Raw genomic sequence first — 13,383 nt, forward strand, 5'->3', positions numbered from 1 at the left:
GGGAAGGGAATGGAGAAGAGACTACATTCTGGGGTCAAAGTTACTTTGGATATGTTTTAATCTAATTACATTAATGCCTCAACATTGTCAGGGAATGGGAAGCTCTATGTAAGCCAAGTTTTGTATCCTTCTTAAGCATCCAAACCTTAAGTTAACTAATTTTTAGGAAGACATTTTCAAATACAAATTATCTATGTTTTAAAACCTAAAACACTATACATAACATTTCCTGGTATCAAAAATTTCTCATTCTGAACATCAAAGAGTACCCCATCATTCTCTATCCCCTCACCTCCCATTATTTCCTTTCATAGCATTTATCAGCACCTGACATAGCATATGTATACTTGTTTATGTCTCCTCTGGTTAAAATATAAGCTCCATGAGAAGGCTATCTGTTTTACTTACTGCTGAATCACTGTTGTGCTTTCATCAGGTGCTTACTTTTGAGCACGTGCTTCTCTTCTGCTTCCCTATTACGCCTAACTGCCTGGGTTTGCTTGTCCTAACAACTTTGTGGCAGCTATCAGCTGCTCATAAAACTCTTTTCAGGTTGTTTATCTTTGACTTCCTAACTAAGCTGTGAACAGCTCAAGCGGACAGATGCCTAACTACTAAACGAAGAATGATTTTTCTGTATAATGCAACCACTAATGTTCAAAAGAGGCCAGTTAGCTGTTCCTACCTCAAAGGATTGAACTTTCTGTGAAAGTACTCTGTAAATTAAAAGCACTGTAAAAATGTGAGATGCTTCTTTATTATTTCTGAAACATTGCATAAAACTAATATCATCCCAAATAGAGGGACTAGATAAACCCTCCCAACTAAAATAACTAAAATAATGGACAAAATATGTGAAACAACTGTTTCAAAGACATTGGACATCAGTCAACAAAGGAAAGTTGAAAGATGGGAAACAAATGACTAAAGTTGTACAAATACCCAGTCTACTGACTGAAGAGTTTCAAAATGTGTAGGGCACAGTTAAGCAGCATTTCAAGGGAAATTTAAAGCACTAAATGCCTGTATTAGAAAAGAAGAAAGGTCTCAATTGAATGGTCTCAGCTTCCATCTTAAGAAACTAGGAGAGTAAAACAAATGAAACCCAAAGTAAGCAAAACAAAAAAGCAATACTGTATGTGAGAGTGGAAATCAACGAAATAAAAAACAAATACAATAGAGAAAGTATTTGAAACCAAAAGCTGATTCTTTCAGAAGATCAACAAAATTGATAAACCTCTAACCAGACTGATCAGAAAAAAAAGAGAAAAGGTACAAGTTACTAATATCAAGAGTGAGAGAAACAGCAACACTACAAATTCTCCAGGTATTAAAAAGGTAAGATGGAAATATTATAAACAATTTTAAAACAATAAACTCAACAACTAAGACATGAAAGACAAACTTTTTCATTGCAATGCAAGCTATCAAAGATCACTCAAAAAAACAGATAATCTGAACAGCCTTATATCTATTAAAGAAATTGAATTTAAGTTAAAGAAACTTAATTTGTAGTTAAAAACCCTCCCCCAAAAAAGAAAACTCCAGGCCCAGGTGGCTTCACGGGCGAATTCTACCAAACATATAAGAAGGAAAAAATACCAATTCTACACAACTTCCCTCTATGGAGCCTGATACATTGATGCCAAAACAAGAAAATAAAAGCACAGATCAATATCCCTCATAAACAGAGATATAAGGTTTTAAAACTTCATAACAAAATTTTAGCAAGCCAAGTCCAACATTTAAAAAAAATAATACGTTACTACTAAAAGAGCTTTATCTAGTAATGCACAGTTGGTTTAACCTCCAACTGATAAAGAGTATCAATGAACTAAAGACACACATACGAATAAATCTCTAATCAATTATACTGAATGAAAGAAGTCAAAAAAAAAAAGAATTACAACTCTATGATTTTATTTATATAAAGTTCTAGAAAACTCTAACAAACCTTTAGTGTCAGAAAGATCAGTGTTGCCTGGGGATTAAGGGGAGAGGAGTTAGCAGGTAGGGATGTGAGGGAGAGAATACAACGGGACGCAAGGACTTTTGAGGATGATGGATGTGTTCATTATCTTGACTATGGTGATGGTTTCATAGATAAATATTTACGTCAAAACTTATCAAAATGTACACTTTAAACAAACATAGCATATTAAACGTCAATAATACTTCAACAAAACTGTTATTAAGAAGGCAGCAGATAATTTCATAATTATCTACTTAAATTCAAAATTCAGTTTCTACTTTCCATTCCCTTAGATTATTCTCAAGATTTTATATGGTTCCATAATCAAAAGAGCCTATAATTTTTGAAGATTTTATATTTCAGTATTGAACCTTGAATTCGATCCATTCAAAAACAGGAATAACCAACTTTCACAAAATGTAAAAGCCCAAGTACTTCTGAAATAAGAGAGGTGATATATAATTCAAATAAACATTTCCTTTAAAATGTATTTCTGCTGTAAGATAATCATTATTTTTTTCTGTCCTTCAGAAATCTAGCTTTGCTTTCTTAAAATTCAGTAACTGATGCAGATATATTTCACCTTGTTGATTTTATAATATAAAGGAAACTCATACATTACCTAGCCATTCTAATGTCTTTTTCCACCATTGCCTTGGCCAACTCAACATGAAAATCCATGGGTTGCAATATATGCATAGTTGATGGATGCTGAAATCGACACTTTTTCCAGTTTTCATCTTAAAAAAAATTTTTTAATTAAATGACTAGTTTTTATTAATTAGTTTTAGATTATCAGATGTTCTATGGAAAAGTAACCTATTAGAAAATAATTAACAAATATATTCAATGATGACTTTTACTTCTTTCAACATACAAGCTAAATGACCTATATTTTTTAACACAGATCGACAAAAGTCAAAGACTATGATATAAAAATAATTTTAAACATTTATTTGAAGAATGTTTTCTAATAACATCTTACATTTTAAAGCAAACGGGGAAAACAACCTAAGAATTTACTGCCTTGATTCCAGAATTAGAGATCAAGGTTGGGGGGTTGCAGTGAAAAAAGGAAAAAACAGGGAAAGACAAGAAAAAAAGAGGTTTCTGGGGGTCCTAAGTGCAATAATTCTAAAGCAAAAATGAGTTTTATCAAGCAAGATTTTATGACAAAATCTTCCAAATAATAAGGTTCCAAAGACAGACTTCCAATGACTGAAAGAACTCTACACAGATCTTAACTGATGGCAATGAATGAACATCTTTTATTGCTTATAATTCAAACAATTATTATTAAGTACATACAAAAGAAAAGGCAGCTTTAATGGTCTGTATAGGTACTTCTCTTCAAGGAATTAATAGGCTCAATCTAGAAAACTACGTAGAGCATTATATATTTACATTTTAATAAATCTCATCACTCCCACTATAGTATACACTCTGCACACAGAAACTATGTCCTTTCCTTCAGTGACCTACCACAGAGTGATATACTCAAGGATATTTTGCAAATATCTATTATTGCTTCTAGAAACTAAAGAAATACAGAGAACCAACAATCTTCATTTAAGCAGTAGAAACCACCAAACCTTTTGGAAAATAATTAAATTCACTACTTTTAGGGTTTAAAGACTATATCCATACTTGTCAGGTATCTACAAAAGTAAAAAACATACTACTACTCAAATAAAGACTAGGCTAATAGTAAAATATTTAAAAATAAAGGCAGCAAGGGAAAACAACATTGAGACATCCCAAACACACTGGAACAGAGGAACATAAGCCAACTGCAACTTCTATTCCATATTCTGGGCAGTTTTATGTCACTTTAAAAAAAACAGGCAATGACTGGACTTAGATTCAAATGGTACTAAGTACCCTAAGATGAACAGCCACATCTCTGTAATTGTGACAAAGATTTTCACTGATGGGCTCCTATTTGGTTCCCTTAAGTGACCAACAGTATATGCGTTCAAATGTTATCAGGGTTGATATACACGTAAACATGCATATCTATTTACCAATGCTACTCAACATAATTTCAAGATCCTGAAAACTGAGCAACAGTTTACCTGCTCTTGCAAAGAGTAGTTGCACACTTTTTATTTCCACATCAAACTTGTCATATGCCTTATCCATTATTTCTTCCAGAGATGAATTACTAGTCTTCTGCAAACCTTGATCTTTACTGTTAAGCTGAAATGGAGAAAAACCTTCAATTTTTTTAACAGAAAAATCTTTATATCAACATACTTTAGTTGTGTTTTCTTAAAGCCTAAATACAATTAAAACATTGCCCTTAATGAATTCATATTTTGCTTAATTTTCTAATAATTATTAGCAAATATTTTATTAGGAATATACCATTTCAGCATACATCTCTATTACGTTTGGGTAACAGGTGCGCAGCACATTTATTTTATTTTATTTTATTTTTTGCGGTACACGGGCCTCTCACTGTTGTGGCCTCTCCTGCTGCGGAGCACAGGCTCCGGACGCGCAGGCCCAGCACCCATGGCTCACAGGCCCAGCCGCTCTGCAGCACTCGGGATCCTCCCGGACTGGGGCACGAACCCGCGCCCCCTGCATCAGCAGGCGGACTCTCAATCACTGCGCCACCAGGGAAGCCCCTCAGCACATTTAAATTAATGACAAGATGAGTTACACAGCTGTCTATCTCAAATAACCCGTCTAGACATGCGACTCTTCCTGGCTCTCAGCAGTTGTCACCACTTGTGGCTCAGGCTTCCCTACCAGCTATCCTAAACTCTTCACCATGAAACAGAAGGTTTTATTCCTTCCTCTCCCCACTATATAACTAGAATAATTAGGCCATTAGAATTCAGCTCCAATCTCGATTTGCTTTTCCCTCTTCCTAAAGGAAACAAGGATCAATTCAGGACATTTTTTGAAATCTTCACTTTTTCTCAAAAGATTGGATTTCTAGGAGGTTCAACACCCAAACCCTTAGAGTTCTCGTACTCTACTTAGTTGATGTCAGTGATTTAACAAACATATATTCATATCTGTATAATTTTCTATTCTCAAGACATATAAATTAACAAAGAAAACTATGTAATTAGATTCTAGAAACCTAGGAGTGCTTGAAAACTAGGAGTGCTTCTCTCTAATTAGGAAAAGACAGCAGTAAGCCAGTCCTCAATGTCAAATCATCCACCATTTCAGAAAATGTTAGCTGTTGTTTTTTTAATAGCGGTAAGATACATACAAACTGCACAATCTAAGCTAGGCTTGACAAAATGCTGACAAGAAATAAGTCTAGGTTTAGTTTAAGTGAACTCTGAGGGAAAAACAGCATACTGTCAGGCAGCTAGCTGCTAAACTGAGCAAAAATGGGCAGACAGAAATGCATATACACCTACCTGAAATGTACCAAAATCTAAGATGAGAAGATCTGACTTTTCATGGTGGAAACCTGTCTGTGGAACTATTAGATACGAGGGCTTCAGATTTATCCTTAAATCAAGAACTTTTCGGGTTTCAATAATATGTGTAAGTCCTAAAAGAAGAAAAAGAAATGATGAAAGATTATGCAGTCAAATTGAAATATGTAATTACATTATTAACAACGAGAATAAGAAGATCACTTGAAAAGCATGTTGGAGAAGTTCTTTTCACAGATTAGATTCTCCATTCAGCGTGTAAGGTGAAATTGCATATGGTCAATGAGAAACAATCATATTGCATAATATAATAAACCCAACACAGCTAGTAGTTTAGCCAGAGATAGAAAAATTCATTATTTCTTTAGTTAAGTAACCATATACAGTAGGTGGCTTAAGATTAGAGGCCATAATGCACAAAAGTATGTATCTTTAAAACTTGATTCACACACATTACGGTGAACAGTTGCTTAAGAACTGAGACAGGGATGTTTTCCAGCTCAAGTTCACTCTGCAGCACAGGTTCCTGAAGGTAACAGCAGACAGAATCACCTGTGCCCCATATTACTCTCTTTCTCACCCAGTCTGGCAGGTATATTTGACAAAAAACTACCTACACTATTTTAAACATAGTATTTACATTAGAACAGCAAAAAATTTTGAGAGTTTAGATGACATTTATGCAGTCAAATTCTTTACCTGTAGCTGTTCTCTCTTTAATTTCTTCCAGCTTCATCAATGTAGCTGATGTTATTTGCTCAAGATCTAATCCCCTATTTGACTGAAAGAATTCAACCACTGCATTGATGGTTTTCTGTAAAATCATTTAAAATATAAACAAGTTATACAGAGTACTTTCTATATTACAAAATTTAAAGTTTCAGTTTAATTCTAATCAACTCTGGCTCTGAACTGAGGTGGTACCTCCAAATACAATCTACCCTACTACATCTCCCTCTAGAGTGAAAGGGAACCTGAAAAAAGGTATAGCCCACTTCACCTTATTGGAAAGGCAACAAATGTGTGCATATCGTTAAGGTGACCTTAAGTATGTTCTACGGTATCACACTGATGTAGCAATGGGGCATTACTCCTAGACTTAGCCTCCAGATTAGAAGGTGAAACTCCACCTCTCTATACTGCAACTGGATTCTCCTGCACTTTGAAGTTTAGAGAGGAAATAAGAAGGCTGTTCAGTCCTTACCTACACCCAAAACTTGAACTTAAATTCAGACATTTTGCAAGAAAGAATGAGTTCTGGGCATTGGATGTAAAATGGTGTGAATGTACTTAACCCTACTGAACTACACACTTAAAAAATGGCTAAGATGGGAAATTATGTTCTATGTATTTTACCACAATTTAAATTTTTTTAAATTTTTTAAAAAAATCACAGAATACAGTAAGTTCTGCCTCCCACCCACACTGTGAATTTACTTCTAAACTGTACAGTAAAAATAAGTCAGGGATCTCAATGACAGAGTGGGGCCAACCTACAAGTGATGGAACGAGTGATACTCAAGATGAGTTAAGAGAGTCTGAATAAAGATGGAGCTACAGATACAGAACTGGAGCCAGCATTTTCAACAGCAAAGAAATGGCAATGATTTTTTCTCACATGAACAGTATCTAAAATTCTTTCATTTGCTGCTGAAGCTTTTTAAATTGGTTCCAAACATTGAAGAGAAAGGGAAAATAAGCAAAAAGAAACTGGGGTAGGAAACTGGTGTGTAGTTATTTGTGAGTAGTTAGCCAGTATAATAAACACAGACTTCTTTAAGGGTATATTACTTTTTTAAAAAAATTAACATAAGCATACAGTAGAAAAAAATCTGTAGCATATGAAAAATCAAAATTAACTGCTAAACATGTACTGCTCTTTAATCAAGAAAAAGTGTCAGTAAACTGAACTGCTAAGTAAATTAAGGTTAAATATGAAAAGGAAAAAAGAAGAAAACCATATGTCAGAAGCATAAGACTTGTTTAATAAGGATTCACTTTCTCCTTGTACTCACAGCATCGTAGATGACCTCCACAGGCTGAGACTGAACAACCAGAGTCTGGTCAGCAGTACTATTCTCTGGATTGGTTTCAAATTCAATTTTAAGCAAGGATGATGCAGTATCGCCAATTGAAGCCACAAGTGATGGTACAATATCTTGCTGTCTCAGACCTGTTATATACCAGTGTTCTAATTTTGCTTCCACCCTACAATCCAGTGCAGAAAAAAGAAGTATTACAAATAAGATCCTTCTAATATAATAGGTTAAAATACAAATTTCCCTTTTAAAAAACTCCTTTGAGAGCCAGGACCATGCCCATCACCCAGAGTTGAAGTCCAAACTCCGTAGCCTAGAATTTAATTACCCACACAATCTGGGGCTTTTTTCTCTGATTTGGTTTATTTTTTTATTCTCCTTATCCTCATGAAAAATCCACTCTGGCCAACTTCAGAACACTGCAGAACTGCCACATGAATACATGCTATATGGACTACATGCTCATGGAATTCATCTCCCTATTTCATGCCACCCTGCACGCTCTGCTCCCTCATCCCTGCATCTGTTGGTCCCTTCCATTCAGTTAGCCTAAGCCCCAGATCTCCAAGTCCAAGTTATTCCCTTCTACAACTGAGCTTGTGTAGCATTAACCCTAAGGTATTTCACATTACAGTACCTTCTTACTTATGAGCTCTCAAATATTATACAGATCTTAAATTAACTTTTTATTTCCTCTCTTATCAACTACAGCATAAACACCTTGAAAACAGAAAATTACTGTTTCTATGCATAGCCTTCACAGTAACAAATCTATGAATTAAACAGTATACAAGAAATATTTGTGAAGGAAAAAAGGAAGGGGAGAACAAATGATGAGCTCCTCATATAGTTCTGTAACAAAACAAACTCTAATATAAAATGACTATCTTCACACACAAAAGGAAAAGAAATTAGAGACAAACTACTATTAATCAGGTTTTTTTATGCTAAGTAACACTATATTTTTTTTGGCCTGAAGTCAAACATAGAAATAAAAATTAAAATAATAAGTTTTTGAAACTTACTTAAGTGCTTGTGCTCCTGGTCGCTGAGATACTTGGGTGCCAAGGCCAATTATCTGAATTTTCAGTATTTCTGGAATATTTCTGTTTTCTCTTATTGTAACAGAGGTGCTTACTAACTTCAGTGCCACAATATAAGCAACATACTAAATGAAAGAATGAATGAAAATGGTTAAATTTTAAGTAATTCTTTCATTTCTTCATATTTAAATCTGTTAAATTATAAAATGATCTAAAAAAAGTATGTTCATTGTAAAAAAAAGAACATTAGAAAACTCAATACAAAATTGCTTGCTTAAATAGAACATTTACAAAAGATTCAAAATTAATTTCTCTTAGTTTTAAAGGTAATAAAAATGAAATCTGATAAAATATTTTGTGGCCTAAAGATTCAATTCAGCAGCTTTCACTAAAGCAAATTAATTCAAACCAATCCTCTAGCTCAAAAACTGAACAAAATAAAAAGAATATCTGCTTGATGACTTTGGAGAGTTAGTAAGACACTGAGAAAAAAAAATTCTGCCCCCAAAATTGATAGGTCAAGAATACAGGTAGGACAGATAACTAAAGAGATGATTCTCATCAAACCACACCAGAAGAGAGGAAGTAAGGAACAAAGAATCTATGAAAGAGTCAGAAAACAATTAACAAAATGTAAATAGTAAACCCTTATATCTCAGTAGTTACTTTAAGTGTAAATCAATTAAATTCTCCAATCAAAAGACAGACACTGAAAGAATGGATTTTTTTTTTTTTAAAAAAAGATACAATGATCTGCTGCCTACAAGAGACTCACTTTAGCTTTAAGGCCACACACAGACTGAGAGTGAAGGGATGGAAAAAGATATTTCAAGCAAACATTAACCAAAAAAGACAGAGTAGCTATATTTACATCAGAAAAAAAAATAGACTTTAAGTTAAAAATAGAAGAGACAAAGAAGGTCATTATATAATGATAAAGGGGTCAATCCATCAAGAAGAGGTAACAGCTGTAAATATGCTATGTACCCACTGGAGCACCTAAACATATAAATCAAATACTAACAGAACCAAAAGAAATAGACAGCAATAAAACATTAGTTGGGGACTCCATTCTCAACAAAAGAGATATCATCCAGACAGAATCAATAAGGAAACAATGGATTTGAATAACACTACATGCTAAATGGACCTAAGAGACATAGAGAGAAATTCCACCAAACAGCAGCAGAATAAATACTCTTCTGGAATAAATGGAATATTTTCTAGGATAGGTCATACATTAGACCACAAAAAAGTCTCAAAATATTCAAGAAGATACACACTATATCAAGTGTCGTTCCAATCACAATGAAATGAAACTAGAAATCCGTAATAATAATAAAAGTACAAAATTCACAAATACACATAAATTAAACAATACACTCCTGAACACACTCCTGGATCAAGGAAGAAATCAAAAGGGAAAATAAAAAGTATCACGAGACAAACAAAAATGGGAACAGGGCTTCCCTGGTGGTGCAGTGGTTGAGAGTCCGCCTGCCGACGCAGGGGACACGGGTTCGTGCCCCGATCTGGGAAGATCCCATATGCCGTGGAGCAGCTGGGCCCGTGAGCCATGGCCACAGAGCCTGCATGTCCGGAGCCTGCGCTCCACAACAGGAGAGGCCACAACAGTGAGAGGCCCGCGTATAGAAAAAAAAAAAAATGGGAACACAACATACCAAACTTACTGGATGCGGCCAAAGCATTTTTAAGAGGAAAGCTCATAGTGATGAACGCCTACATCAAGAAAAAAGAAAGATCTCAAGTAAACAACCTAAATTTACACCTCAAAGAACTATGAAAGAACAAACTAGGCCCAAAGTTAGAAGAATAAAGGAAATAAACATTACAGCAGAAATAAATGAAAAAGAGAATACAGCAGAAAAACAGAAACACAATGGAGATTAACAAAACCAACAGTTGGTTCTTTGAAACAAAAAGCAAAACTGACAAACCTTTAGATAGACTAACAAAGAAAAAGAGACAACACATATAAATAAAATTATAAATTAAAGAAGAAACATTACAACTGATACCACAAAAATACCAAAGACCATAAGAGTGATTACTATGAACAGCTATCCACCAACAAATTGGAAAACCTAAAAGAAATTGATAAATTCTGAGAAACATAATCTACCAAGAATGAATCATGAACAGAAAATCTGAATAAACCAATAATGAAGGAGACTGAATGAGTAATTAAAAATATCCCAAGAAAAAAAAGCCCAGGACCAAATGTTTTCACTGGTGAATTCTATCAAACATTTAAAGAATCTACACCAATCCTCTCAAACTCCTCAAAAAATACAGAAGAGTAGGAATACTCCCAAACTCATTTTACAAGTCCAGCATTATCCTGATATCAAAGCCAGAAAAGGACACTATGAGAAAAAAAAACTACAGGCCAATTATCACTTATAAACACAGATACAAAAACTCTCAACAAAATACTATCAAACCAAATTCAGCAGCACAGTAAAAAGATCATATACCATCATCAAGTAGGATTCATCTCTGGGATGTAAGGATCGTTCAACATACGAAAAGAAATTAATGTAATATATCACATGAATAAAAAGATAAAAATCACATGACTATCTCAACAGATTCAGAAAAAGCATTTGACAAAATTCTACATCCATTCACAATAAAAACTCTCAATAAACTGGGTATAGAAGGAATGTACCTCAACATAATAAAGGCCATATATGACAAGCCCACAGCTAACACCATACTCAATGTTGAAAGGTAAAATGTTCTTCCCCAAGATCACGAACAAGACAAGGGTGCCCACTCTCACCACTACCATTAAACATAGCATTTGAAGTCCTAGCCAGAGAAATAAAGCAAAAAAAAGAAACAAAATGCATCCAAATTGGAAAGGAAGAAGGAAAACTGCCTCTCTATGCACATGATATGTCTTACGTAGAGAAAATCCTAAAGACTAGACCAAAAAAAGTTAGAACTAATGAAAATATTCAGTAAAGTTGCAGGATACAAAATTAGCATACAAAAATCATTTGTGTTTCTATACACTAATTTGAAGAAAAAATTTAAGCAATCCCATTTACAACAGCAAAAAGACAGTAAAATAATTAGGAATAAATTTAACAAAGGAAGTGAAAGATATCTACACTTCAAACTATAAGACACTCATGAAAGAAACTGAAGAAAACATAAACAGAAAAGCTATGCTCTGTTTATTGATTGGAAAAATTAATGCTTTTAAAAATGTACATACTACCCAAAGTAATCTATAGATTCAATGCAATCCCTACAAACTCCAATGGCATTTTGCATGGAACCACAAAAGACCCTGAATAGCAAAAGCAATCTTGAAAGGAAAAAAAAAAAACCCACAAAGCTAGACTAGGCATAACACTTCATAATTTCAAACTATATTACAAAGCTATAGAAATCAAAACAATATGGTCCTGGCATTAAAACAGACACACAGACCAACAGAACATAATCGAGAGCACACACATAAATCCATGCACATATGGTTAACTAATACTTGAAAAAGAACCCAAGAATACCCAATGGAGAAAAGATAGTCTCTTTAATAAATGGTGCGACAAAAACTGGATATTCACGTGCAAAAGAATGAAACTGGTCCCCTAACTATTTTTTTAAATTCATTTATTTATGGCTGTGTTGGGTTTTCATTGCTGCACACAGGCTTTCACTTGTTGTGGCAAGTGGGAGCTACTCTTCCTTGCAGTGCACAGGTTTCTTATTGCGATGGTTTCTCTCTGTTGCAGAGCATGGGCTCTAGGCACGCAGGCTTCAGTAGTTGTGGCACATGGGCTCAGTAGTTGTGGTTCACAGGCTCTAGAGTGCAGGCTCAGTAGCAGTGGCGCACGGGTTTAGTTGCTCCGCAGCATGTGGGATCTTTCCAGACCAGGGATCGAACCTGTGTCCCCTGCATTGGCAGGTGGATTCTTAACCACTGCACCACCAGGGAAGTCCTTGGTCCCCTATCTTACACCACTCACAAAAATTAACTAGAAATGGGTTAACAACTTAAATGTAAGACCTGAAGCCATAACTCCTAGAAGGAAATGAAAAAGCTCCTTGACAGCAGTCTTGGCAATGATTTTATGGATATGACACTGAAAGCAGAAGCAAGAAAAGCAAAAATAAATAAGCAGGACAACATCAAACTAAAAAGCTTCTGCAGAGAATAAGAAGCAACAAAATGAAAAGGCAACATACAGAATGGGAGAAAATATTTGCAAACCACATATCTGATAAGGAGTTAATAAGAAAAATATAAAAGGAACTCATACAACTCAATAGCAAAAAAAATAATAATAATCCAATTAAAAATTGGGTGAAGGACCTGAATAGACATTTTTCCAAAGAGGATATTCAAATGGCCAACAGGTATATAAAAAGATGCTCAACATCACTAATCATCAGGGAAATGCAATTCAAAACCACAATGAGGGAGAAGATCAAGATGGCAGAGTAGGAGGATGTGAAATGAATTCAACTACCCAACATGAACACATCAAAATACGTCTACAGGGCTTCCCTGGTGGTGCAGTGGTTGAAAGTCCGCCTGCCGATGCAGGGGACCCGGGTTCGTTCCCCGGTCCGGTAAGATTCCACATGCCGCGGAGCGGCTAGGCCTGTGAGCCATGGCTGCTGAGCCTGTGTGTCCGGAGCCTGTGCTCTGCAACGGGAGAGGCCACAACAGTGAGAGGCCCACGTACCGCAAAAAAAAAATATATATATGTCCACATGTAAACAATTCTCATTGAAAACTAACTGCAGACTGGCAAAAAGACTCCTGCAAAACCAAGGCTTTAAGAAAGACCCACATAGAATCAGGTGGTAAGGGAAGTCCACTAGTAAAGGCAAATACATAGTAAAGGCTGAGGATCAATCAATTAAGCTATCATGGAGAT

The 13,383-nt window shown here is 35.0% G+C and overlaps 1 protein-coding gene across 7 annotated transcripts in view; it reads right to left on the reverse strand.

Moving 5' to 3' along the window:
• The window catches only part of VPS13C (vacuolar protein sorting 13 homolog C), a 175,013-nt gene that overhangs the window by 100,837 nt on the left and 60,793 nt on the right, over window positions 1–13,383 (reverse strand). For all 7 annotated transcript variants that reach the window (XR_003795827.1, XM_029237278.1, XM_029237277.1 and 4 more), the window contains 6 exons: window positions 8,444–8,586; window positions 7,395–7,587; window positions 6,079–6,193; window positions 5,359–5,495; window positions 4,048–4,171; window positions 2,595–2,712 (listed from right to left, as the gene is read on the reverse strand). Coding sequence is in view for 6 of the 7 variants with exons in the window: in XM_029237278.1 (XP_029093111.1) it covers window positions 2,595–2,712; window positions 4,048–4,171; window positions 5,359–5,495; window positions 6,079–6,193; window positions 7,395–7,587; window positions 8,444–8,586 (830 nt within the window). In the remaining variant the exon portion in view is untranslated. The remainder of the gene's footprint in view (window positions 1–2,594; window positions 2,713–4,047; window positions 4,172–5,358; window positions 5,496–6,078; window positions 6,194–7,394; window positions 7,588–8,443; window positions 8,587–13,383) is intronic.

This window comes from Monodon monoceros, unplaced genomic scaffold (assembly GCF_005190385.1).
Source record: "Monodon monoceros isolate NGI ecotype Baffin Bay Population unplaced genomic scaffold, NGI_Narwhal_1 Super_Scaffold_21, whole genome shotgun sequence".
Lineage (NCBI taxonomy): Eukaryota > Metazoa > Chordata > Mammalia > Artiodactyla > Monodontidae > Monodon > Monodon monoceros.